This window comes from Panthera tigris, chromosome E1 (assembly GCF_018350195.1).
Source record: "Panthera tigris isolate Pti1 chromosome E1, P.tigris_Pti1_mat1.1, whole genome shotgun sequence".
Taxonomy (NCBI): domain Eukaryota; kingdom Metazoa; phylum Chordata; class Mammalia; order Carnivora; family Felidae; genus Panthera; species Panthera tigris.
The window spans coordinates 2,261,957-2,286,729 of NC_056673.1; the positions used below are offsets into that span (position 1 = coordinate 2,261,957).

At 60.6% G+C, this 24,773-nt stretch overlaps 4 protein-coding genes across 17 annotated transcripts; all 4 read left to right on the forward strand.

The window, feature by feature from the left end:
- Positions 1-109: 109 nt before the first annotated feature.
- Positions 110-3,726, forward strand: LOC122233478. Of its 11 annotated transcripts, none has more exons than XM_042965786.1 (10): positions 110-277; positions 753-926; positions 1,291-1,398; positions 1,534-1,605; positions 1,834-1,922; positions 2,020-2,274; positions 2,605-2,811; positions 2,908-3,045; positions 3,286-3,438; positions 3,590-3,726. In XM_042965786.1, the coding sequence occupies exons 2-10, from the start codon at positions 901-903 to the stop codon at positions 3,646-3,648; spliced, it is 1,107 nt and encodes a 368-aa protein (XP_042821720.1). In that variant the 5' UTR covers positions 110-277; positions 753-900; the 3' UTR covers positions 3,649-3,726. The 11 variants fall into 11 exon arrangements, with proteins under 11 accessions (XP_042821720.1, XP_042821721.1, XP_042821723.1 ...); XM_042965787.1 differs by having other exon boundaries at positions 771-926; XM_042965789.1 differs by lacking the exon at positions 753-926 and having other exon boundaries at positions 111-277; positions 1,287-1,398.
- A 525-nt stretch (positions 3,727-4,251) lies between these two features.
- Positions 4,252-16,217, forward strand: ACAP1 (ArfGAP with coiled-coil, ankyrin repeat and PH domains 1). Of its 3 annotated transcripts, XM_042965779.1 has the most exons (23): positions 4,252-4,269; positions 4,438-4,499; positions 5,059-5,116; positions 9,265-9,384; positions 9,576-9,629; positions 9,727-9,785; positions 10,050-10,233; positions 10,354-10,398; positions 10,513-10,608; positions 10,724-10,798; positions 10,889-10,998; positions 11,875-11,926; positions 12,018-12,118; positions 12,477-12,600; positions 12,700-12,911; positions 13,466-13,535; positions 13,689-13,783; positions 13,868-14,037; positions 14,472-14,647; positions 15,080-15,189; positions 15,272-15,382; positions 15,699-15,748; positions 16,034-16,217. In XM_042965779.1, the coding sequence occupies exons 2-23, from the start codon at positions 4,447-4,449 to the stop codon at positions 16,132-16,134; spliced, it is 2,226 nt and encodes a 741-aa protein (XP_042821713.1). In that variant the 5' UTR covers positions 4,252-4,269; positions 4,438-4,446; the 3' UTR covers positions 16,135-16,217. The 3 variants fall into 3 exon arrangements, with proteins under 3 accessions (XP_042821713.1, XP_042821712.1, XP_042821714.1); XM_042965778.1 differs by lacking the exon at positions 4,252-4,269 and having other exon boundaries at positions 4,360-4,499; XM_042965780.1 differs by lacking the exon at positions 4,252-4,269 and having other exon boundaries at positions 4,360-4,499; positions 14,475-14,647.
- Positions 16,218-17,529: 1,312 nt separating this feature from the next.
- On the forward strand, positions 17,530-19,549 carry KCTD11 (potassium channel tetramerization domain containing 11). Its single transcript, XM_007091623.3, has one exon. The coding sequence runs from the start codon at positions 17,712-17,714 to the stop codon at positions 18,408-18,410; it is 699 nt and encodes a 232-aa protein (XP_007091685.2). The 5' UTR covers positions 17,530-17,711; the 3' UTR covers positions 18,411-19,549.
- Positions 19,550-19,932: 383 nt separating this feature from the next.
- On the forward strand, positions 19,933-21,891 carry TMEM95 (transmembrane protein 95). Of its 2 annotated transcripts, XM_042966778.1 has the most exons (7): positions 19,933-20,196; positions 20,325-20,381; positions 20,586-20,666; positions 20,769-20,789; positions 20,929-21,009; positions 21,135-21,222; positions 21,351-21,891. In XM_042966778.1, the coding sequence occupies exons 1-7, from the start codon at positions 19,989-19,991 to the stop codon at positions 21,382-21,384; spliced, it is 570 nt and encodes a 189-aa protein (XP_042822712.1). In that variant the 5' UTR covers positions 19,933-19,988; the 3' UTR covers positions 21,385-21,891. The 2 variants fall into 2 exon arrangements, with proteins under 2 accessions (XP_042822712.1, XP_042822713.1); XM_042966779.1 differs by lacking the exon at positions 20,929-21,009.
- The last annotated feature ends 2,882 nt before the right edge of the window (positions 21,892-24,773 follow it).

Genomic DNA, 24,773 nt, shown 5'->3' on the forward strand with positions numbered 1-24,773 from the left:
GGTGCTGCCCCCAAAACCCCGAGCTATATCAAGCCCCCCAGCCCAGCTGTCCGAGCTCGCGCTGAGGTTGGAGGACTGTGACGTCACAATTAAGGCTTCCGCCCCATGACCGGGACCCCTGACTATGATTGGATAATTCGGATGCAGGCGGTGATGGGGAAGAAGGGCGGGAACAAATCCCAGAGACAAAGAAAGAAGGCCTTTGGGTGGGGCAGCCGGAGGGGCCCCTAGCCCGAGGTCCCCATATAAAGTCTCGAAGCCGGGGCCGCGGCTCCAGGTAGCTGAGCGGGAGGGGACCCGGGCCTCAGTCCGAGCCCCCGACCTCCACGCCCCTCCGCCCAACGCCACGGTGGGGGCGGGGCCTCAGGGCGGGGCTATGAGGAACAAGGAGGCGGGGCGGGGCGGGGCAGCTGAGAGAGGTCCCCGGATGGGGCCATGGAGAAGCCCGAGGCTCTGGGGGCTGCCGGCGGCCGCAGTGGGGAATCCCCGGGAGAGGCGACCATGGGTGTGTCCGGAGGAATCACGGTCGAGGCAGACGCCGGGCCGCCCTCCAGCGTAGTCCCGTTTCACGGTTCTGGGCCCTCCCTGCACCCCGGGGGAATCGTAACTCGCAGTCCTGAATCTAGCCGGCCCTCCGGGGGCGTAGCAGTCCTCGGTTCCGGACCCAACCAGCACCCTGGGGAGGTTGCGCACCTCGGCACTGGGTCCGGCCCGTACCCAAGCGGATTACATGGCCCCTTCCCTGAAACTAGAGTATCCGGGACCTACAGGCTCGGGTCCGAGGGGTCTGGGGCGTACAACTCCGGACGCAGTCCGCGCTCCAAGTCAACTTGCTTGCACTCCCACAAACCTTGTGAGGACCGGCCCCGGAGCATCCTAAAAAGCAACGGCTCCGTCTTGATGCAGAAATCCCCCATTGCGGAGAAGTAAAGAGTTCAGCTCGGCTGGCACCCGGCTCGGAGCCCGGAGGGAGGGGTTTCGGGCACTGGAGGGGGCGGGGCTAGGAGGAAGGGGCGGGGTCCTGAGAACTAGAAGAGAGAGTAGCTGAGGGCTATGGGGGGGGCGGGGGGGGGGGGAATCTGAGCTTCCAGGCCTTCGGGAGAGCAGGTACAGGGTAAACGCTGGCTACACCGTGTGTGATTATCATTAGGCGTGACCCCCCGTCCTCACTGCTACGCCTCTGAGACTACGAGCGGGTACAAGAAGTTTCTGAATGAAAGAAAGTGGGAGGGCTGTGAGGAGGAGGTCGCTGGAAGTTTTCCTACACCTTTCTGTGTCCTCCTAAGCCAGGAACAAGTCTCAGCGGTGGGACGAAATGAATATCCTAGTCACCTACCACCCTGCTGACAAGGACTATGGATTTATGAAGGTGGATGAACCCAGCACTCCCTACCACAGGTGCTGAGCCCTCAGCCCTAACCTTTTAGCCCAGACCCTTCCTTATTCAAAGGCGGTGGGGGAGGCAGAGAGGCCCCAGGGATTGGATACTTCCAGATGCTTGCCCCTCACCACTGCTTACTCCCTCTTCTGCAGGCTGCAGGACAGTGATGAGGACCTGCCTGGGGCATCCTCTCCCTCGGTGACTCCGGAAGTGCTGGCCAAGAGGTGAGAGTCCTGCCAGAGGTCAGTAGGGATGTGGGGCCTCTTCCTCCCTCCACCCCTGAGCTCTGAGGTCTGAGCCAGGCCTGCTTTTTGGCCACCAAAATGGGAGGCACTACAATTCCCATCTGGACTGACCAAGGCCAAGGTGGGGGAATTAGCCAGCTACATCTACCACCTGCCCCTCCTCGTTCTCTCTGTTTGGTGCCCGCAACCAGTCTCCCTCCTCTTCAGGTTGGCAAAAATGGACAATCTCTATCCCAAGGTCCTCCAGTATGGTGATACCAGAAGCTTGGGAGCTCCAGACCACTTTTCCAAGACACGTGAGATGAGGGGTCGGGATTGAGCGGAAAGGGGAGGCAGAGTGAACCGTCAGCGAGAGCCTGGCCGGAAAGCCAAGCTGTTTACAATGGCCCACAGACTCCAGTGACTTCGTAAACCGCCGAAAGACACATTACGATGAAGGAAAGGTCTTCGAGACTCAGCAAAGTTTTTCCTTCGACGATAATAAGCACAACAACAAAGGAGGCCGTGCCAATACAGGCAGTGACAGTCGAGGCATGATGCTGGACCCAGAGCCCAGGCCTGTGGAGAGAGGCTGGACAGGAGGACTGGCCAGAGGAGTCAACGATGAGATTGGCCTGGTCACCAGGAACCACATCCGAGAAGCCAAGGGTTAGCTATGGTGGAGCCCCAGGGATTTGTGGGAATTGTAGTCCAGAGTCTTTGCCATACCCTATCTTTCTCAGTGGCCATTGGCCCAGGGCCTTGCTACCTGGGAGGGAGGTAATGGCAGGTGACCCCCAGGGAAGACGGAAGGCGGGTGGGGTGGGGGCCTCATCAGAATAGTCCTCAGGAAGCCCAAGAGAACCATGGGGGATGGAGAGGTCACTGGGATTTTCTAATACGGGAAGAGGCCGGAGAAGTGAGATGAAAACCCAGGGCTGGAACTTCTCCCCTGTGGAGGGGGCCATAATGGACACCTGGGGGTCCTGGATACCCTAGGTGGCCATAAGACCCAGGTGGACCTGGACGATTCGGCAGATTCCCCTGCCTTCAGAAATCAGTGCCGAGCTTCAGCCACCGTCAGGTCAGGCCAGGAAAGTGGTCTGCAACAACGAAAGGAGTATTACATCAAAGGAAGATACCTGAGGAGCTCCCCCCACCCCGAGCTCGAGGAGGACACAGAAGATGAGCGTGAGGAGCAGGACAGTGAGAGCTGGGCCGGGTCAGCCTGGGGAGGGGGGGGGGGATGCTGACAACCCCAGACCGATGGGTGCCCCGGCCTTGACCCTGTGGTGTTTCCAGGCTCTGCAAACTTGAGCTGGGTGATGGAGAATCCCATAAGCACTGAGGTCCGTCTGCTGGGCCACCCAGGAAGCCCCATTCAGGATCACAAGGCCACCAAGGACCGCCTGAAAGTGACAGTGACAAAATCGCAACCTGGTGAGGGCACCAGGCCCCAATAGCTGGCTCTTGACAAGCTCCCCTCCCCCCACCCCCCTTCTTTGCATACCAGTGTACCTTCAACAGATGCTAAGAGCGGCCTCGGGCATCCTGGCGTGCAGGCCCACGTACAGAGAGGAACGAGGGAGGCTCAGAAGGGGTTGGGACCCCCTCCAGCTTGGCACTAGCTGTTGGTCCCGCGCCTCCCCCTGATTCCCCTTTGCCCCCACCCCCCTCCAGGTACCGTCCTGTCCTCCAAAGACAATGGGTCCAGATCAGAGTCAGGCTGGTGTCAGTGCCTGGCACCCAAGGGGCTCACCTGGCAAAGGCCAGAAAGCTTGGAGAGGAAGCCTGGCAGCCACCGGAAGTCCCCAAACCAAAACCAAAGCAGACGTGAGCCTGGGCGGGTGGGGGGCAAGGGGGCGGCCTGAACCGGCCCCGGAGAGAGGGCCCGAATGGGTGGGTTCTAGGGAGTTTCAGGGTCACGCGGGCCGGATCTCCTGCCTCCTGCAAGGAAGCCAGTAACCCAGTCATTTCTCCCCAGATGAAACCCTGCGTCTTCAATGGACACAAGAGGGGGAAGCCAAACAATGGAAAACGTAGCCAGCTGGGGATGGGGTGGGTCCCCGCCTCCCCCTGCCCACCGTCCTCAAGGTGGACAATAAAGAAAAGTGCAGGAGTCTGGGTGCTCCGAGTCTGTGGCCCTGCATGGGCCTGCTCAGCCACAGAGGAGAGGGGCGGAGGGAAGGACGTCTGCATACAGGAAACCACAGCAGGCAGAGGAGCGGAGAAGAAAGCTTGGAACAGCCTGGGGCACTGGACTCAGGGAGGGCCTGGGAGGCCCAGAAGGCCCCCCCACTGCAGCAGGGGGACGGTGGTTGGTGGGACCCCAAAACCACGAATGTACCAATGTCCTCTTTAATTCCTACGACATCTCTGGGCGGGGCGGGTTGGGGGGGGGGGGAGGTTGTCATGCCCATCTTCCAGATGAGGAAACTGAGGAATCAGAGAGCTTGCCCAGGGTCACACAGTCTCTGAGTGACAGAATCAGGACTGGAGCCTGTATCTGCCAGTCACCCCCAGCCCCCAGCCCCGCTAAAGGAGAAAAAAGCGGGGAAGGGGACTCTGGTAAGAAGGGGACTGCAGATAGTCTGTGTGGGTGGGGCTGTGGCTTTTCCGCCTGGCCCCGCCTCTGCCCCTCCCAGTACTGCCTGCAAGTGTGAGGTGAGAGCTCCTCCTTGCACATCCCTAACCCTTAGGGAAGGGATTGAGCCCCCTCCCCCACCCCCCGGCTCTCCCCAGGAGAGGACCCCCCCCTCCTCCTCACCAACCCCTCCTGGGGCAGGGAGCGCTTCCCCCTGCAGCCCCCGCCCGTCTGACCCCCCCGTGCAGCGCAGCAAGATGACGGTCAAGCTGGATTTCGAGGAGTGTCTCAAAGACTCACCCCGCTTCCGGTAAGTGTGCGCAGGTCTGGGTGGCAGAGGGGGTGAGGTCCGACCCCCATCCCCAATGGACACACGCACACACACACACACGCACACGCCCTTCCCCAGGCCAGATGTCCTTCCAGGGAATGAGTCTCAACGGGACAAGATGGAGCTTCTAGGCCATTCGGAGGACATAGTAGCACCTTTCCTATGAACCCCCCAGACTCTGATGCTCTCTGCCCCCTTCACATGCAGAGGGGGCCTCTCTAGCCCCTCTTACCCCCAGAGCGGACACTACCTCCTCGGCTCCTGGTACCCCCGCCCCTCCCCCAGCACCTGCTGGGGCGGTTAGCAACTTCCTGCCCTCGCCACATCCACCCTCCTTCTGCCCTTCCTGCTCTGGCCTGGGCCCTACTAGCTTTCAGACTGCGCGGAGTGAGGGAGGCGGCCAGGGCTTGCGGACAGGTCCCCGACCCCATCAGCCTTTCCTGTCTACGCCCTTACCCCCTCACCCCAGCCCCAGCCCTCCGGGGGCGCACAGACCAGATGGGCCCAAGCTCTGTTCCCGTGACCCCTCTTTTCCCAGAGCCTCTATCGAGCTGGTGGAAGCCGAGGTGTCAGAACTGGAGACCCGGCTGGAAAAGGTGACATGGGCAGGGGACCCAGGATGGGGTAAATATGAGAGGGGCGAGGCCAGGGAGAAAATTGGAGACCACGAAGGAGTTCCAGGGATTTGTGAATGCTAACCGTGCGGGGTCAATACTTTGGGGGCTATAGAGAAGCAGATGGAAGTTCCGCACCCTCAAAGAGCTCGAGGTCCTGGAAGACAAGACTCACTTGGGGGCTTTGCCGGGTCAGCTGTGAGCCCGGGGCCTCAGGACCGCAAGACCGCTCTGCCCCCAGGGAGCTCACAGCAGCTTTTGGGAGACAAAGCAGTGAGACACTTAAACACGGGACAGTAGGGCCCTCCGTGGCTACTCTTGATAAAATGTGCACACGCACGTGTGAACACTCCCCGCCCCCTTAGCGGGTTTGGTTTTTCTCTGTAGCATTTACCCCAGTCTCACGTGTTACATACGTATTGGTGCGTGAGCTTTCTACCGCCTGCGTAACAAGTTATGCCGAATTTAGCGACTTAAAACAACACACGTTTGTTGGCGTAGTTTCTGTAGGTCAGGAGTTGGGCGCGGCTCAGGGTCCCACGGGCTGCAGTCCCATCTGAGGCTCAGGGTTTCCTTCCAAGCTCGAGTGGTTGTTGGCTGACGTCAGCTCCTTGCTGCTGCGGGACTGAGACCTTCACCTCCTCGAAGCTGCCCGGTGCCCTGTCATGTGGCCCTGCCCCTAGACAGCTTGCTTCCTCAAGGCCAGCTGGAGGAGCTTTCTAACTTTTTTTTTCATTTTATTTATTTGACAGAGAGAGAGAGAGAGAGCACAAGTGGGAGAGAGGGGCAGAGGGAGGGAGAGAGACAAACTCAAGCAGGCTCCACACTCAGTCCAGAGCCCGTGGAGGGGCTTGATCCCGTGACACTGGGATCATGACCTGAGCTGAAATCAAAGAGTCAGAAGCTTAACCGACTGAGCCACCCAGGCACCCCAATGACAAATTAACATATATTTTTTAATTGAACTGTTGTCCTTTGAGTTAATTGCAGACTCACAAGAAGTCACAAGATGTTAGAGGTCCCATGTACCCATCGCCCAGCTTCCCCCAATGGTGGCATTTGGGGTAATGCTGGTACTTTACCAAAAAGCAGGAAATTGACGTCGTCATGGTACAATGACTGTCTGTGGACCTTACCTGGATTTTACCTGTTTTGCATATACAGTTGACTTTTGAACAACATGAACATTAGGGGCACTGACCCCCCCCCCAGCACAGTCGAAAATTTACATATAATTCTTAAATCCCCAAAGACTTCACTGATAGCCTGCCACTGACCAGAAGCCTTACCGATAACGTAAACGGTTAATTCACACATATTTTATGTGATATGTGTATCGTATGCTGTCTATACAATAAAGGGAGCTAAAAGAAAGAAAGTGTTATTAGGAAAATCATAAGGGGGCTCCTGGGTGGCTCAGTCGGTTAAGCGTCTGACTTGGGCTCAGGTCATGATCTCACAGTTCATGAGTTCGATCCCCACGTCGGGCCCTGTGCTGACAGCTCAGAGCCTGGAGCCTGCTTCAGATTCTGTGTCTCCCTCCCTCCCTCTCTCTCTCTCCCTCTCTCTCTCTGCCCCTCCTCCACTCACACTCTGTCTCTCTCTTTCTCTCAAAAATAAATAAACATTAAAAAAAAATACTCATAAGGAAGAGGGACACCTGGCTGGCTCAGTCATTGGAGTGCGTGACTCTTAATCTCAGGGTCATGAGTTCAAGCTCCACGTTGGGTGTAGAGTTAAATACGTACATACGTACATAATTAAATTTTTAAAAAATCAGGGGTGCCTGGATGGCTCAGTTAGGTAAGTGTCCAACCCTGAATTTGGCTCAGGTCATGATCCCAGGGTCATGGGATCGAGCCCCCATGCCGGGCTCAGACCTAAGTGTGGAGCCTGCTTGAGATTCTCTCTCACCGTCTCCGCCCCTCCCTCCCTCCCTCACACACCCGGACACGCACGCACTCTCTGTGTCTAAAAGAAAGAAAAAAAGCACAAGCGAGAGAAGATAACATTTACTATACTGTATTTATCACAAAAAGTCCACTTCTTCATGGACCAGCGCGGTTCAAACCCCTGCTGTGCGAGGGTCGACTGTCCTTTTTTTTCAAAACAAAACAAAACAAAGTCTGTGTGTGCCATTCAACGGCGCTCTGTCACATGCCAGCATCTCGTTCAAGCCCTTAAACTCACCGCAAGGAGCTCTTGAGATTCCCTCCCCTGCCTGCTCTGATCCGCTCATCCGTTCTCCTTCTCCGGACGTTTGTCATTGCTACAATGTTACTTGAAGCCATACGCTGTGTGACCTCTCAAGATTAGCCTTTTTTGTCCTTGTTCTCTCTCGGAATAACGCCCCTGAAGTTCGTTCGGTTTGCTACACGTTAGTACAAGTAGTTCACGTGTGGATAGTTCCTTCCCTTGCGTGGCTCAGTGCTACTCCATTGCATGGACCCCTGATGAGGCTGAGTTGTGGTTAGTTTCCTGATGGTGGCTGACCCTGTCAGTCACCTTCAGGTGAAGCCATACCTCCCTGCAGCCTTCGCGAGCCCTAGGAAGTGTTTTCCAGTTTTCAAAAACCCACTGAGAACCCACGCGGCCCAAGTTCTCTTGAGCCCCCTCTGCCCAGGATTTTTCCACAGAGGTTCCCTCGTGGTCTCCTGTCCCCGGGGCCTGACCTGAGGGGCTCCACAGACGCTTGTTCCATCCCTGCTGGGGTGACTCAGGCCAGAGCCAAGTCGTGTCACCTCAGGATGTAATGCGGTGACTGGTGACCGAAGATAACAAGGGCCAGAGGTCAGGAGATCTCACTTTGGTTTCTGACTCAGCCACCTGGCCCTACCAGAGGGACCCTGCTCAGGCCTGTCAGCTGTCCCCTTGTTTCTTTTATTTATGTATTTAATTAATTGATTAATTTTAACATTTGTTTATTTTGGGGAGACAGAGCATGAGCGGGGGAGGGGCAGAGAGGGACAGAGACACAGACTCTGAAGCAGGCTCCGGGCTCTGAGCCACCAGCACAGAGGCCGATGCTCAAACTTGTGAACCATGAGATCATGACCTGAGCGGAAGTCGGAGGCTCAACCGACTGAGCCCCCCCCCAGGCGCCCCAACTGTCCCTTGTTTCTCAAGCCTCCTCAGTTGTCAGTCGAAGGCGCCAGACAAAATGGGCCCTGGGAACACCCCAACGTGCTATCCTTGTCCTGGTCTGTTCCTGTTCGTGAGGAAATTGCTCAGTGAGCCCAGAATGGGAAAACTCCTGACAGTAAAGACTGCTAGAATTTATTTATTTATTTAAAAAAAAATTTTTTTTAATGATTACTTATTTTTGACAGACAGAGAGACAGAGCATGAGCTGGGGAGGGGCAGAGAGAGAGGGAGACACAGAATCCGAAGCAGGCTCCAGGCTCCGAGCTGTCGGCACAGAGCCCGACGCGGGGCCCGGACCCACAAACCGCAAGATCATGGCCTGAGCCGAAGTCGGACGCTTAACCGACCGAGCCACCCAGGCGCCCTTAGACTGCTAGAATTTTTTTTTTTTTTTTTTTAACGTTTATTTTTGAGACAGAGAGAGAGAGAGACAGAGCATGAACGGGGGAAGGGCAGAGAGAGAGGGAGACACAGAATCGGAAGCAGGCTCCAGGCTCCGAGCCATCAGCCCAGAGCCCGACGCGGGGCTCGAACTCACGGACCGCGAGATCGTGACCTGAGCCGAAGTCGGACGCTTAACCGACTGAGCCACCCAGGCGCCCCAAGACTGCTAGAACTTAAGGCCACCCAGGCAGCACGTTCACCCTGTGAGGCAGACAGTTGCGTGAGCAACTGGAGTTTCTGGAAAGCTCTGGATCCAGGCAGCCAGGTCAGGGCAGGGAGGGATATGTGGAAGTGGACGCAGAAAGACGGGTTGGAGCCAGCTGACACTGGCTTCAGTGACAGGCCGGGAGGACTTTTCTTCCAGGCACAGAGCAGTGCGAGCAAAGCAGCAGAGGTGAGAAAGCGGCAGCTGTGTGTTCGCAACTGGGAGTACTGGGCTGGGCCGCAGAGTTGCTTGGGCGAGGCTGGGAAGGAAGGGAGAGGGAGGGGGGGCTGCTGTGAGGGGGTCACACAACTCCCTGCTCCCCCCTGTTGCTTCTTAGCTCCTCAAGCTGGGTAACGGCCTCCTGGAAAGTGGCCGCCATTACCTTGCGGCCGGCCGCACCTTCATTGCTGGCATTTGTGACCTGGCCCGTCTGGGTCCTCCCGAGCCCATGATGGCGGTATGTAGGGGGCCCCCTCCCGCCCCCCGGAGCAGGCTGGGTGGGGGGCCTGGAATGCAGAGATCCTCTGGGAGGGGAGGGGAGGGGAGGGTCGGCCTGGGGTCTGCGGGGCCTGGGCCAGAGCGGGGCTCGTCCGGAGATGGCGGCCCAGCTGCCCCACGCCTGCTCTCTCTCTGACTCTCCGTGCCCAGGAGTGTCTGGACAAATTCACCGAGAGCCTCAGCCACAAGCTGGACAGCCATGCGGTGAGCGGAAGCGGGTGGGGCTGGGGCTGGGCTGGGGGAGCCCTGGGCTGTCTGCGGCCTGACCCTCACCTGCCAGTGTCTGCTCCCCTCCCCGCAGGAGCTGTTGGACGCTACCCAGCACACCCTGCAGCAGCAAATCCAAACCCTGGTCAAGGAGTGAGTGTGGGGGGGGGACCCGGTCCTCCGTCCCTCGTCCCGTTACCACGGGGGCCTCCTTCGAGGCAGGAGCCGTGCGGTTGGGGGTTTCGGGTGGCCTGACAGCTGTCCCCCATCCCGACACCTCCTCGGAGGCCCGTCCGGAAGGCCGCGAGCGGGCCTCCACCGGGAACTACTCCGCCGGGGACCATTCTGCTGGGCCGGGGTTGGGGGGGGGGTCCAGGAGGGGTACCCATGGTTGTGTGTTGTCCTTCCATCCCGCAGGGGTCTCCGGGCTTTCCGAGAGGCTCGCCGGGATTTCTGGAAGGGGGCTGAGAGCCTGGAGGCTGCTCTCATCCACAATGCCGAGGTCCCCCGGCGCCGGGCCCAGGAGGCCGAAGAGGCCGGAGCCGCTTTGAAGACTGCGCGGGCCGGGTACCGGGGACGAGCACTGGACTACGCCCTGCAGGTGACCGCCCGGCCTGTCCCCCAGGACCCCTCGGGGCTGGAGAGGCCCCGGTGGGCGGTGGGCGGTGGGCGGGGGCGCTGTGTTTTCGAGACTCACCTGACGTCTTTCGGGGGCCCTCAGATCAACGTGATCGAGGACAAGAGGAAGTTTGACATCATGGAGTTTGTGAGTTGGGGGGGCGGCAAGTGCCACGTGACGAGGAGCCTGCGGGGCGGAGGGAAGAGGGAAAGACAGGAGGGTCCCTCGTCACCTCTGCCCCCTGCCCACCCTGTCGCCCAGGTGCTGCGTCTGGTGGAGGCCCAGGCTACCCATTTCCAGCAGGGCCACGAGGAGCTGGGCAGGCTGGCCCAGTATCGCAGGGACCTGGGTGCCCAGGTGGGGCTGCGGAGAGCGGGCGGTAGCGGAGGGAGGGGGGCGCTCCAAGATGCCTCTCCTGGCCCGGTTCAGGAGAGGGGGCTGGGGACATCTGAAATGCCCCTCCCGTGCCCAGTTGCACCAGCTGGTCCTGAATTCGGCTCGCGAGAGGAGGGACATGGAACAGAGGCACGTGCTGCTGAAGCAGAAGGTGAGGGTCCCCCCGCCCGCAGGAGGGTGCGCGGGGCCCTGCGCCCCAGCCTCTGCCTGTCAGCTGCCCGGGACCCTCCTGTGCCCCCAGGAGCTGGGCGGGGAGGAGCCAGAACCCAGCCTAAAGGAGGGGCCTGGCGGCCTGGTCATGGAAGGACACCTCTTCAAACGGGCCAGCAACGCATTTAAGACGTGGAGCAGGTGAGGAGAGGACCCCCAGTCACCCACACCCGCTCAGGTAAATGTTTCCTGAGTGGTTTCCGGCTTCCGTAGGGACTCAGGAGCCGCGACAGGTGTGGGGCAGGGGTGTCACCTGCTCTGACTCCGCTCCTTCCCCTTCCAGGGCCACTGCCAGCCCATGCAGGATATTTGTGCAAAGTAGAAAGTTGAACCCCTTCCGTAAGAAACTTCCATCTGTCAAAAAGTTGTGGCAATAGACTTGGGGCGCCTGGCCGGCTCAGTCAGTAGAGCACGCAACCCTTGGTCTCTGGGGTTGTGAGTTCCAGCCCCATGCTGGGTGTAGCGACTATTTAAAAATATGTTGCAGAGGAGCCTGGGGGGGCTCAGTCGTTTAAGCATCCGGGTTCAGCTCAGGTCATGATCTCACGGTTCAGGGGTTCAAGCCCCATGTCAGGCTCTGTGCTGACGGCTCGGAGCCTGGAGCCTGCTTTGGATTCCGTGTCTCCCTCTCTCTCTGCCCCTCCCCTGCTCTCTCTCTTTCTCTCTCTCAAAATAAATAAGCTTAAAAATATATAGAAATATATATACCGTACACATTTTAAAAATTGGAGCCGTAGACCAGTTTTATTGGAAAAGCATTTTACTGCCATCTGCTGGAAAGTTGTCTTCCCGAATGTATCCAATCTGGGTTGTTGGAGACGTGAACAGCCCCGCCTTCCGGGTCCTGACCTGCACGGCTCCGCGGCCCTGTTCTGGAGCATCTGACTGGATGGGACGGTCAGCCCAACCCTCCCAGCCAGATCCTTACGGGGCAGAGGGCGCAGCCTCTGTGCTGTTTCTGTCTCGAGCTCGTCCCAGGGCTGCCCGTGTCCACAACTCTCTTTCCACCTCCTTCAGACGCTGGTTCACTATTCAGAGCAACCAACTGGTTTATCAGAAGAAGTACAAGGTAGGGAGACGCGTCCTGGCTGCCCCGGGCCCAGGGACGCTCTGCCCTGGCTACAGCCGGCTGGCTGGCCCTCACCACCGTCCCGTTCCAGGACCCTGTGACTGTGGTGGTTGATGACCTTCGTCTCTGCACCGTGAAGCTCTGCCCTGACTCGGAAAGGCGGTTTTGCTTTGAGGTGGTGTCCCCGAGCAAGTGAGTGCAGACGTGGGGGGCGATGCCCTGATGCAGCTAAACCTTTACCGACAGGAAGGCAGGCCAATCGCAGGGGCGTCTTGGGGGCCCCTGTGTAGCACCAGGCATTAACGCTTCGGTGGCTGGATTGGGGGGCAGCCTGGGGGGGGGGAGGGTGCCTTTAGGGGCAGGGGATGGGGTGACCGGGGATATTTAGAAAGATGGGACCAACTGGTGCCCAATTTCTATCCGGCTGGTATCTCGTATCTCTTTACGGCGGGTACCAGTTGAATGGCAGGTGAACGTCAGCCCGCCTGTCCCCCCACGCGGCTCCCCCGGCCTCAGAAGCCTCCCCGCCCCACTCTCCCCTCTTGCCCAGGTCCTGCTTCCTGCAGGCCGACTCGGAGCGCCTCCTGCAGCTGTGGGTCAACGCCGTGCAGAGCAGTATAGCCACGGCCTTCAGCCAGGCCCGCCTCGACGACGGCCCCTGGGGGCCAGGCCAGGTGCCTTAACAGGAGGGTGCGGGGGCCCGGCTGCCCAGGGAGACGAGGCACCCCTTCCCCAGGCCCCATGGCCACTCTGTCTCCCCCCGTCTCCCCCAGGGCTCAGGACCCCTGGCCGTGGGCTCCTCCGCCACGCTGGGCTGTGGAGGAACCGCCAGGGGACGGGAATCTGGCGGTGCTGGGCACGTGGCAGCCCAGGTGCAGAGCGTGGACGGCAACGCCCAGTGCTGTGACTGCCGAGAGCCAGCCCCCGAGTGGGCCAGCATCAACCTTGGTGTCACCCTCTGCATCCAGTGCTCTGGCATCCACAGGTCACTACCCATGACCCGAGCGCCGGGGGCTGCTCTCCTTCTGGCTGCGGGTGGTGGGGGGGTTGGAAGGGGGGGGGGTTGGAAGGGGGGGGTTGGGAGGGGGCGGGATTGAGCCCATCACACAGACCCCTCCCCCTCACCCTGTCCCGGCTTCCTTTCTTAGATCCTGGCCGGCCCTGGGCACAGGGTCCTGGTCTGGCCAGAGATGCTTAGTGGCTTGACCGTGGGGTCAGAGGTCTTGAGGGTAGGGGAGCCGCTGGAGAGCAGAGAGAGAAGAGGTCACTAGGCCCCAGCAAGTCTATGAGGCCCTCCGCCCGGGTCAGCCTGGCGGAAGGAGGGGAGCGGCAGGGCGAGAGGAGGGAAACTGAAGGCCCTGAACGTGAAATGTAGGAGGGCGAAGCGGGACGGTGAGCAGAACAAGGCCACGTGGCCCGCTGCCCTGCCCCCACCTGGCCAGCACCTCTGCTGCAGGGGGGCCCTGCCTCCAAGTCCTCCTGGGGAGCCGCGGCTGCTGCCACCCCACAAGGGGCCTGACCCCCGCTCTGGCCCTCCAGGAGCCTTGGAGTTCATTTCTCCAAAGTCCGGTCCCTGACCCTTGACTCGTGGGAACCAGAGCTGGTGAAGGTGACTGGGCGGGGGGGGGGGGAAGGGGGGGGCTCCTGATGGGAAGGGGGACTGGGGGGGGCTGAGTCCAGGGGCTGCAGAGCCCTGAGGACTCAGACACTCACCCCTCCCCTCCACCTGTCTGTCTCCGCCTCTGCCTGGGCCCACCCGAAGCTCATGTGCGAGCTGGGGAACGTGGTCATCAACCGGATCTATGAGGCCCGGGTGGAGGCCATGGCCGTGAAGAAACCCGGGCCCAGCTGCTCCCGGTGAGGTTGGGGTGTGTGTGGGGGGCTGCCCGCTGTGGGGAAGGAGGGAAGACGGTCCCCTCCTTCCCCACCACACTCTCACAGGCAGGAGAAGGAGGCCTGGATTCATGCCAAATACGTGGAAAAGAAGTTCCTGACCAAGCTTCCGGAGATTCGAGGGCGGAGAGGTGGCCGGGGGCCCCCCAGGGGGCAGCCTCCCGTGCCCCCAAAGCCTTCCGTCCGGCCCCAGCCCGGGAGCTTCAGATCCAGGCCAGGTAGAGGGCTGCTGGGGCATCGACTGAGCCCGGCCGTGTGCCCCGTGAGGAGGGCAGAGTACGGAGGCCCGAGCCTTCCCCCCGCCAGTACTGGGGGGTGGGGGAGGGGGCAGACCACAGCAGCACTGGTTTTACCAGGCAAGAGTTTGGGGGTTAAGGGAAGAATGGGAAGGAGTGTAGGGCTGGGAATAGGCTGCCGAGGGTGAGTGACGCTTGAGCTGGAGAAGGTGGTTGGACAGGGAGAGGCGAGGGACGCTGTCGATCCCCCCCTGCCCTAGGGACCCCACACACACGTGCACCTCCCACCCCGCACCATCCCGCCTGCACCTCCTACCGAAGTCCCCAGCGTCCTGAAGGCCCTCCCAGAACTGAGAAAGGACCTGTCCCATTAGAGCATCTGCGAACTGTGCTGAGGGTCTCTTCCCACCCCCTAGCAGAGCCCCCCTCTGATGACCTGGGCGCCCTCCACCCTGGGGCCCTGCTGTTTCGAGCTGCTGGGCATCCTCCCTCCCTGCCCACCATGGCTGATGCCCTTGCCCACGGAGCTGACGTCAACTGGGTCAACGGGGGTCAGGAGAATGCCACTCCGCTGATCCAGGCCACGGCTGCTGTGAGTCCTGCCCACTGCCCCGCCCCCACCGTTAGGCTCCTTCTCTCCCATTCCCATGGGGAGTCTGAGCCCTGCTCCTACCCCTCCTCCCACCCTGGAGAGAGTGATAATGATAACCCACAGACACTGGGTTGCGAAGGGTGTGTGATTTGGGGGCAGACAACCTGGGTTTGAATCCAAGCTCCCACCGCTTACAGTTGTGAACCTCTCTGCGCCTCAGTTTGCCCACCTACGAAATAGGGATAGCATACCTCATGTGAGGCTGGACTGCGGCTTTAACGCATGACCTACTGTAAAAAGCTAGGGCAGAGCCTGAACCCTTACACTCCTGGCTCCCCTACCCCACCCTCTCAGCTGATCCCATCCTGAAGTATCTTTGGCCTGCTTCTGAAGATGCCACCTTCTCTCCCCGCTTGCGACTTCTCGCTGCAGAATTCTCTTCTGGCCTGTGAGTTTCTCCTCCAGAACGGGGCGAACGTGAACCAAACGGACAACCACGGCCGGGGGCCGCTTCACCATGCGACCATTCTCGGCCACACGGGGTAGGGGCCGCGGGGATGACGGCTGTGGCAAAGAAGGCTCGGGTAGGCAGAGCGGCCGGCTGACCCTCGCTGTCCTTTCTAGGCTGGCCTGCCTGTTCCTGAAACGGGGGGCCGACCTGGGAGCCCTGGACTCAGAAGGCAAGGACCCGCTGACCATCGCCATGGAAACAGCCAACGCTGACATCGTCACCCTGTGAGGAGGCCTGCGGGGTGGGGCTGGAGCTTGCCCTGCCCACTCGGGGCTAACGCCCAGCGGGCCTGGGCCAGCTGGGACTCTGCTGGAGAAGTGCCGTCCCCAGCGTAGATCGGGGCGTGGAGTAGGAAGGGGGCCGGGTAGGGTCCAGGGATGGTGAGTTCGTCCTGAGTGAGGGACGTCGATGTTGTTGAACGCCTTTAAGCACTGGACCCTGGGGCAGCAGATGAATTAAACCACCCAGCTTACAAGATGGGAAGTCCCAGTGGGGGGAGCGAAGCAAAAGTCATTTATACGTTCATTGCTTCCCCTTCAGGCTACGATTGGCAAAGATGAGGGAGGCCGAAGCGGCTCAGGGCCAGGCAGGTAACGTGCCCCCCGCCCCCGCCCCACACTGTAATTCTGGGCTTCTGGCCCCCGAAGCCCGGTCCCCGTCGCGCCCAGCTGCACTGATTAATGTCATACTTTTGCAACAAATCTGTGGGGGGCGCAGCTGGTGCGCCGGGTCCTCGGAACAAAACGGAGAACCCGCGAGGGCGCTGCGCTTCGGCGCTGCTGTCCCTCCGGCCACGCCGCCAGCGCGCCCGCGGGTCCCCTCACCCCCACCACGCGCTCGGCCGCGCCCGCCCAGCCCTCCCTCCCCCCACCCAGGAGACGAGACGTATCTGGACATCTTCCGCGACTTCTCCCTCATGGCGTCGGACGACCCGGAGAAGCTGAGCCGGCGTAGCCACGACCTCCACACTCTTTGATCCCAGGCCTTCGTGGGCCCGCGCCCCCAGTCCCCTCTCCCCGGCCGCCGGCCCCTCGGTCAATAAAGCCGCCGTGCTTTGCGCTTCCCGTCGTGGTTCTTTGGCAGGGCGCCGCCTTCGGGCCGGGCCGGGGACTGGGCGCCGCGGCTGCCAGGGTGCGCGGGCGGTTGGGGTTTGCGAGCTCGAGTCACGCGAGGGGCGCCTTCCGGACAAACCAGTGGTAGCTTCGGCCGCAGCCCTGGCGCCGGGCGGCCCCGAGGCGGGGCTCTCGGGCTCGGGCGACGTGGCCAGACGAGTCCGGCCGGGGAGAGGCCGCCCGCGTGGGCTGGGAGCCGGCCTTCCGTAGGGGGGGGGGGTAGCTGGCGTCGGGCCGGGACGGAGAGGCTGGCCTCGGCCACCCCGGCCAGGAGGCATCCCCGGAATGCGGCGGCTCAGCACCCGCCCCCTCGGGAATTCCCTGCGGGAGCGAGCGGGGAGGGCACCGCCTCCAAGCCGGGGACCGCCGGGCCTGGGGGCCCTCGGCGAGCTGCGGACGTGAGGCCCGGCACATCTGCGGGGCCTGCGGGGCGGCCGCGGCCGCATCCGGAGCGACGCACCTGAGTCACCCTGCGGACCCCACCCCCGCCCGCGTCCGCCCGTGTCCGCCCGTGTCCGCTCGTCCAGCCCGTCCGCCCCGTCTCTCCGGTTCCAGACTCTGGGCTCCCACCTCCGCCCGGGCCGCGCGAGCCGGGCGGGGGCGGGGGGCGGGGCGCCAAGGGGGCGGGGCTGTCTCTTAAAGGGCTCCCAGCCGCTGCCCTTAGGCCACTTCCTGGGGGCGGAGAGGACTTCGGCGGCTGCGGCGACACCCGTGCAGGCGGCGGCGCCCGGGTCCCGAGAGCACCGGGCGGCTTCCCTCAGAGTCCTCCGGCGCGCCCGGCTCGCTCTGAGCGTGCGCCCTCGCTCCCCAGCGGATCCGGAGCCGCTCCGCCGCCAGCTGCGCTCAGCCCCGCCTCCGTCGCCAGAGACCCGCGCCGAAGCCAGGCCCTGCCGGGCCTCCGACTGGCCCCCGGCGCCGTGCGCGGACTCGCCCGCGGCGACAGCCATCGACCCGAGAACTCGGAGGCTGGGTCCTTCCGAGGGTCGGCCCGTGCTCGCCACCGTCACCTGCTGGCTGGACTCCGGAAACCCGCTGTCTGAAGACCGCAGAAGAGATTTGCCGACCCACCGCCCTGCATCGAATGCGTCTGGGCCGAAAGCTCCCTTCCCTCTCTGGCTTCTGTTCCTTTCGGCCGGCCGTGTCTGTGCCCGGAAACCATCCCCCACTACCAACGTAGCTGGGGTGAGCCCTAAATCTTCCTGCCTTGTGTTCCGACCCGTGCATCCAACCCCGAGAGAGTCTGAACGAACCTTAGGACCCAGTTCTGCCCACGCCCGCGGTGTTTGCGTTTTCTTCTCTGTCGGTGTCTCCTGTACTCCCCAAAATTTCGCCTCCTCCTGTGCCCTCTTCGCCCCCCTCTTTTGGGGGCCCTGTGACCCTGAATGTGGGGGGCACACTCTATTCCACCACTTTGGAGACCCTGACTCGCTTCCCAGACTCCATGCTGGGGGCCATGTTTAGGGCGGGCACCCCCATCCCCCCCAACCTCAACCCCCAGGGAGGTGGCCACTACTTCATCGACAGAGATGGCAAGGCCTTCCGGCACATCCTCAATTTCCTGCGGCTGGGCCGCCTGGACCTGCCCCGTGGCTATGGGGAGACGGCCCTGCTCAGGGCAGAGGCGGACTTCTACCAGATCCAGCCCCTCCTGGATGCCCTGCGGGAACTGGAGGCCTCTCGGGGGACCCCCGTGCCCACAGCTGCCCTGCTCCATGCCGATGTAGACGCCAGCCCCCGCCTGGTGCACTTCTCCGCTCGCCGCGGCCCACACCACTATGAGCTGAGCTCTGTGCAGGTGGATACGTTCCGAGCCAACATCTTCTGCACCGACCCCGAGTGCCTGGGCGCCATGCGGGCCCGATTTGGTGTGGCCGGTGAGGACAGGGCAGAGGGAGGCCCTCACTTTCGTCTGGAGTGGGCCCCCTGTCCCGCAGAGCTCCCTGAGGTGGAGTATAGGAGACTGGGGCTACGGCCTCTGTGGACTGGGGGGCCGGGGGAGCTGCGGGAGGTGGTGGGCACGCCGGGCTTCCTGGAGGAGGTGCTGCGGGTGGCTCTGGAGCACGGCTTCCGTCTAGACTCCGTCTTCCCTGACCCCGAGGACCTGCTCAACTCCCGATCTCTGCGCTTTGTGAGGCACTGAAAACGCGGCCCTCCCGTCTGCCTGGGAGGGGGAGAGAACGGACAGCAAAGAGAATGAGAGACTCCCCCCCCCCCCCACCACCTCCGAAGCCTCTTCTTAGCTCTGCCTCTGGAGCTGTGAGGGTCAGGGCTGCACCTTGACTGGAGCCCAGATGTGGGCAGGAGCTCCCGAACCTGAGCCGTGCAAAGGGTCTGGCTTGGTGCTAATCCTGGGAGGGGCGGGGAAGATCCCCTGGCTTGCTCTTGCCCGAGGCTGGGGGCCTGCAGTGTCTCCCCGTTGGAGCTCAGGATTCAAGGGTCTAGAGAAATAGGGACACCTCTCTGCCCAGGCTAGGCCTCGCAGAACCCTGGGGGGGACTGAAGAGTGGGAGAAAGGAGGACTTTGAACTGCTCTGATGTGGTCTCCTGGACCGTGGCTTCTCCTGCGGCTGGATGGCCTGGCCAGGCCTGACCGAAGACAGACCGGAACATTCTGGAATATGGGAAGGGGGATCCTTTGCTCTGTCTCAGGTCACCTCCTGAGGGAGACAGAAAGGCCACACCCCACCCCACGGTGGCCTAAGGGAGCTAGGAGAATCCCCATTTGCTATGGGGCTGGAGCCCCACACTCTAGAAAGCCAAGTTTTTAGAGGACCCTCCATTGATGGTGGAGCTGGCCTTTGGGAAGAGGGTGGCATCTTCTTGGGCCTTGGCCTTACTGCCTTCATGTGTGCACGCGTGTCAGCCAGAGTGTCTGAGCGACGTCTGGGCCTCTCACATCCAGGCTCCCGTCCGTGTGACAGTCTCTCCGTGGTCTCTGCCTGTGCAGGCCTGTTTGGGGTTGCCCAGCAACTGCTTTGGCGCTGGGTACGTCTGCCACATGGGTGTGAGTAGATTGAGAATTAGTAGTTGAATCACGAGGGGGGGTGTGTGTGTGCGTGCACACATGTGTGTTCGCCTCCCCGCGTAGGCACGAGGGGCCTGTGGAGGCCTGGGTCGCCAGGGGCTTCCTGGTGAAAGGTAAGAGAAGTCACTGGGCCCCGCCGGCCCTTGGAGGCCTGTGTAGAACTCTTGGTTGCTAAGGCAACCGTGGGCAGGTTGCTAGGAGAGAGCTGGGAAGGCCCAAGGCGGCCCAGGGCAGAGGGGAGATGAACAGAGGAGGCCGGGAGGGTTGGGTGGGGGAGGATGTGGTTTCTGGGTCCCCGAGGGATGGGATCCTCACGCACGAGTTCTTCATGGCGGGAGGCGGGGGGGGGGGGGAGGGGCGCGGACTCACTCGCTGTTTATCGCGGGTCACGAACTTACAAGAAGAAAAATAAAATTGCTTTTTGGAACCTCAAACTTGTAAAGGCTGCTGCTGAGGGCCAGGGTGGGGGTGGGGGGCACTGCCCCCTTTGCAGCAGAAGCCCTGCGTTCTCTGCCCAGTCTTCTTCTGGCCCCCAGTTCCTTGGGCCCCTGCTTTGCCCTAGCCAGAGATGGAGCGGTGGTGCTGTTCCAGAATGCTCTAGAACCCCGAACCCCGGCTGTTCCGGAACAGTCTAGAACCTCCGGGCAAAGGGTTGGATCCAGGATCGAAGCATTCCAGGCCTTCCCAGCCTACATGGGGCCAGCCTCCCTGTGCCACCCGCTAGCGGGCCTCATGTGGATGCTGGCACTAGGTGGGGTCTTCCTGGCAACCGCCCAGGCCTGTGTCCTCTGTCACCTCTCAGACCGTGACCTGTCGGGCCGCCTGGCTCGACTCTGCAACCAGGTGGAGGCTCGGTGGGAGACCTGTGAGGCCTCCTGGACCTTCCCGGCCTTTGCCTTAGGTAGGATCAGACATCCAGGGCCCGGCCCGGCAGCATGTGGCTTCCCAGCTGAGCCCCTCGGCCACCACCTGAGTCCCCAGCCCTGGGAAAGTCAGGAAAGAGTCACAGGTCCTTGCCTGTCTCCACAGATGAGGTGTCCACGAACAAAGTCATAGAGAAGACTCACAGAGTCCTGAGGGTCATGGGTGAGATCAAGGGCGAAGGCATGACCTAGGGGCTTGGATGGGCACCAGGGAGGGGGATGGGAGGAGGGGCCTGGGGAGGCAGGGAAGGGTGCAAGGCAGGTCGAGACGACGGGAAGGTGTAGCGGGGAGGTGCTGGGTGAAGCGTGGGAGGTGCGCCTGCCCTGGGGAGGCCCTGGGCAATACAGCTGCCCTCTGTCTCCCCAGAGATCAAAGGGTCTCCCTCCTCACTCCCTTTATATTGGCAATGGCTGCAAAAGGTCAAGTTTCCCGAATACACCAGGGAAGGTACTGACGCGGGCAGGGACCAGGTACACCCGGGCTGTCCGGTGAAGGGGTGTGTGGCTGAGTGTCTCCTCTCCCCCCACCCCTCCTTGTCTCTGGTTTCAGCTTTCTGTGCTCCCGCCTGCCGTGAGTAGAAAAGGGAAGGGGTAGGTGAGGACGGGGGACCCGAGGAGAGCCTGGCGGTGGTCCCAGAGGGAGTGGGGTACTCTGGAAGGTGGGAGCCGGGACTCCCCCGCCCCAGCTCTGGCCCGGCTGTCTCCTGCAGGGGGCAGCACCGTCCTGTACAACTGTTCCACCTGCCAGAGCTTTGCCGTGCACTGCTGGCCTCTAAAGCGCTGCCTCCCAGGTTCCGCTCCCCGCCCTCGCCTCACCCCTGCTCAGATCTCTGAGCTCGGGCTCCCCCCGCCCCGCCCCGCCACAAGGACAAGCGAGGTCCCCAGGATCACTCACTGCTTCCTGGGTTCCCTGCAGGAAGTCACGATCTTCGGGAAGCCAGGATTCTGCTCCTCTCTGTGTTCACAACTGTCCTGCTCCTGGGCGTTCTGAGCCTCGTGGTGGAGTGAGTGGGCAGATGGCGGGTGTGGCCTCGCCACCCTTGACCCCCCAGCACCTTCTACCACCGTCCCTGTGCCCTCTCCTCCCGGCTGCCTGCCCCTCTCAGGCCCCCCATTCTCTGTGTCCCCTCAGGTCCAGACATTTCAAAGCAAAAAGTGACATGTGAAGACAGCCTCCCAGCCCCCACGTCCTTTGGAAGGGACCCGCCAGCCCCTCACTTCCAATCCCAAAGGCTCAGCCTTCCAGACCCTAAACCCAGCCGCCTCCGTGATCCCAGTGTCAGATGGCCTCCAGGGGCCCAGGCACCCACAGCTGGAAAGTTCCTCCCCTCCGGCCCTCAACTAATCAGCCAGAAGCAGTCACTGATTCCAGGAAAATGGCTATAGGAGGAAAGAACCCCTTACACACACACACACACACACACCGCCTCCCCCACACCCCCTTCTGCCTGTTCTCGGAAAGCGGGGGCTGTTTGCCCCAGAAGCTGCTCTTGGCCCTCCTCTGACTGATTGGGAATCCGGGAAGGAGGGTTCTGGAAAACTCCCTCCCTTTAGAGTGGCGACCACATCAGTCAGCCTGCTGGCATGCTATCCCTCCATTTAACATTGTGAAGCCTTGGCCTCCCACAGAGGCCTCCCTCCTGCCAAGATCAAGTAAACCTGCTTTTCAGTGGCCTCCGCCCGGGCCTGGCCTCTGTCTACAACTGGGCGGAGGGGGCACGGGAGACTGGGTGTAGCACAACAGTTCTCAACTGGCTGGGGGGTGGATGTCACACCCCAAGAGACGTTCGGCAACATCTGGAGACATTTTCTATTGCTTCGATCGGGGGATGTGCTACTGACATTTAGTGGGTACACACGAGCACCTTATGATGCCGCCGGCACCTTATGATGAACGTGGGCGTCCTCTGCGACACAGAGTTGATCTGCCCGACACCTCCGTCGTGTGTGGTTCAGAGACCCTGGCGCTTAGTCCGCTGGCTATCAGGAGCTTGGGGTTGGGTAGATGGACGAGGAAACATAAAGAGAGGCCTGTCGCCAACCCCAAGTCTCCGTCGGAGGGGCTGGGCCTGGAAGGGATCCTGACACACACCTAGCCCGGTGGTTTTCACACTGGGTATCTAGAGGCTCCAGGGCAAAGGTTCTCATCCGGCTGCACATCGAAGTCACCTGGGCCTTAGGTCCAGAGATTGTGAATTTAGTGGTGTGAAGGGGGGCCTCAGTGAATCTAACTTCCAACCAGCCAGGGCTAGAACCATTGTTTTTGGGGTGTCCATAAGGGTCTTGGGGATGGGGAGGGTGCCTACTCCTTCTAGGAAAGTACGTTCGATATTATTTTACACATTCTCGTCCAATCCTTTCATTTTATACCAAAAGGAGGGAAGAAAAGAAGGAGGGAGGACGGAAGGAGGGAGGAAGGAAGGAGGGAAGGAAAGAAGGAAGGAAGGAAGGAAGGAAGGAAGGAAGGACAAAGGAAGGAAGGAGGAAGGAAGGAAGGGGGAAGGAAGGAAGGAAGGATGAAGGAAGGAAAGAAGGAAGGAAGGATGAAGGAAGGAAGGAAGGAGGGAGGAAGGAAGGAGGGAAGGAAAGAGGAAGGAAGGAAGGAAGGACAAAGGAAGGAGGAAGGAAGGAAGGAGGGAGGAAGGAAGGAGGGAAGGAAATAAGAAGGAAGGAAGGAAGGAAGGAAGGAAGGAAGGAAGGACAAAGGAAGGAAGGAGGAAGGAAGGAAGGAAGGAAGGAAGGACGAAGGAAGGAGGAAGGAAGGAAGGAAGGAAGGACGAAGGAAGGAGGAAGGAAGGAAGGAGGAAGGAAGGAAGGAGGAAGGAAGGAAGGAGGAAGGAAGGAAGGGGGAAGGAAGGAAGGAAGGAAGGACAAAGGAAGGAAGGAGGAAGGAAGGAAGGGGGAAGGAAGGAGGGAGGAAGGAAGGAAGGGGGAAGGAAGGAAGGAAGGAAGGAAGGAAGGACAAAGGAAGGAAAGAGGAAGGAAGGAAGGAAGGACAAAGGAAGGAAGGACAAAGGAAGGAAGGAAGGAGGAAGGAAGGAAGGGGGAAGGAAGGAGGGAGGAAGGAAGGAAGGGGGAAGGAAGGAAGGAAGGAAGGGGGAAGGAAGGAGGGAGGAAGGAAGGAAGGGGGAAGGAAGGAAGGAAGGAAGGAAGAAGGAAGGAAGGAAGGAAGGACAAAGGAAGGAAGGAGGAAGGAAGGAAGGGGGAAGGAAGGAGGGAGGAAGGAAGGAGGGAGGAAGGAAGGAAGGACAAAGGAAGAAAGGAGGAAGGAAGGAAGGGGGAAGGAAGGAAGGAAGGAAGGAAGGAAGGAAGGAAGGAAGGAGGAAGGAAGGAAGGAGGAAGGAAGGAAGGAGGGAAGGAAAGAGGAAGGAAGGAAGGAAGGAAGGAAGGAAGGAAGGAAGGAAGGAAAGACGAAGGAAGGAGGAAGGAAGGAAGGAGGAAGGAAGGAAGGAGGAAGGAAGGAGGGAGGAAGGAAGGAAGGGGGAAGGAAGGAAGGAAGGAAGGAAGGACAAAGGAAGGAAAGAGGAAGGAAGGAAGGAAGGACAAAGGAAGGAAGGACAAAGGAAGGAAGGAAGGAGGAAGGAAGGAAGGGGGAAGGAAGGAGGGAGGAAGGAAGGAAGGGGGAAGGAAGGAAGGAAGGAAGAAGGAAGGAAGGAAGGAAGGACAAAGGAAGGAAGGAGGAAGGAAGGAAGGGGGAAGGAAGGAGGGAGGAAGGAAGGAAGGGGGAAGGAAGGAAGGAAGGAAGGAAGGAAGGAAGGAAGAAGGAAGGAAGGAAGGACAAAGGAAGGAAGGAGGAAGGAAGGAAGGGGGAAGGAAGGAGGGAGGAAGGAAGGAGGGAGGAAGGAAGGAAGGACAAAGGAAGAAAGGAGGAAGGAAGGAAGGGGGAAGGAAGGAAGGAAGGAAGGAAGGAAGGAAGGAGGAAGGAAGGAGGAAGGAAGGAAGGAGGGAAGGAAAGAGGATGGAAGGAAGGAAGGAAGGAAGGAAGGAAGGAAGGAAGGAAAGACGAAGGAAGGAGGAAGGAAGGAAGGAGGAAGGAAGGAGGAAGGAAGGAAGGAGGAAGGAAGGAAGGAGGAAGGAAGGAAGGAAGGAGGGAGGAAGGAAGGAGGGAGGGAGGAAGGAAGGAGGGAAGGAAAGAGGAAGGAAAGAAGGACAAAGGAAGGAAGGAGGAAGGAAGGAGGAAGGAAGGAAGGAGGAAGGAAGGAAGGAGGAAGGAAGGAAGGAGGAAGGAAGGAAGGGGGAAGGAAGGAAGGAAGGAAGAAGGAAGGAAGGAAGGACAAAGGAAGGAAGGAGGAAGGAAGGAAGGAAGGGGGAAGGAAGGAGGGAGGAAGGAAGGAGGGAGGAAGGAAGGAAGGAAGGAAGGAAGGACAAAGGAAGAAAGGAGGAAGGAAGGAAGGAAGGAAGGAAGGAAGGACGAAGGAAGGAAAGAAGGAAGGAAGGACGAAGGAAGGAGGAAGGAAGGAAGGAGGGAGGAAGGAAGGAGGGAGGAAGGAAGGAGGGAAGGAAAGAGGAAGGAAGGAAGGAAGGAGGAAGGAAGGAAGGAGGAAGGAAGGAAGGA

What these genes read in the sequence shown, in the direction of transcription:
- LOC122233478 (XM_042965781.1), top strand. Translation starts at nt 436, where the DNA reads ATGGAGAAGCCCGAGGCTCTGGGGGCTGCCGGCGGCCGCAGTGGGGAA. An exon ending in CCCAGCACTCCCTACCACAG is followed by an intron (nt 1,399 to 1,533) that starts GTGCTGAGCCCT and finishes CCTCTTCTGCAG; the next exon opens with GCTGCAGGACAGTGATGAGG. An exon ending in CCACATCCGAGAAGCCAAGG is followed by an intron (nt 2,275 to 2,604) that starts GTTAGCTATGGT and finishes TGGATACCCTAG; the next exon opens with GTGGCCATAAGACCCAGGTG.
- ACAP1 (XM_042965779.1), top strand. Translation starts at nt 4,447, where the DNA reads ATGACGGTCAAGCTGGATTTCGAGGAGTGTCTCAAAGACTCACCCCGC. An exon ending in ACAAGCTGGACAGCCATGCG is followed by an intron (nt 9,630 to 9,726) that starts GTGAGCGGAAGC and finishes CCCTCCCCGCAG; the next exon opens with GAGCTGTTGGACGCTACCCA. An exon ending in GCAGGGACCTGGGTGCCCAG is followed by an intron (nt 10,609 to 10,723) that starts GTGGGGCTGCGG and finishes TCCCGTGCCCAG; the next exon opens with TTGCACCAGCTGGTCCTGAA.
- KCTD11 (XM_007091623.3), top strand. Translation starts at nt 17,712, where the DNA reads ATGCTGGGGGCCATGTTTAGGGCGGGCACCCCCATCCCCCCCAACCTC.
- TMEM95 (XM_042966778.1), top strand. Translation starts at nt 19,989, where the DNA reads ATGGGGCCAGCCTCCCTGTGCCACCCGCTAGCGGGCCTCATGTGGATG. An exon ending in CAGAGTCCTGAGGGTCATGG is followed by an intron (nt 20,382 to 20,585) that starts GTGAGATCAAGG and finishes CTGTCTCCCCAG; the next exon opens with AGATCAAAGGGTCTCCCTCC. An exon ending in TTTCTGTGCTCCCGCCTGCC is followed by an intron (nt 20,790 to 20,928) that starts GTGAGTAGAAAA and finishes TGTCTCCTGCAG; the next exon opens with GGGGCAGCACCGTCCTGTAC.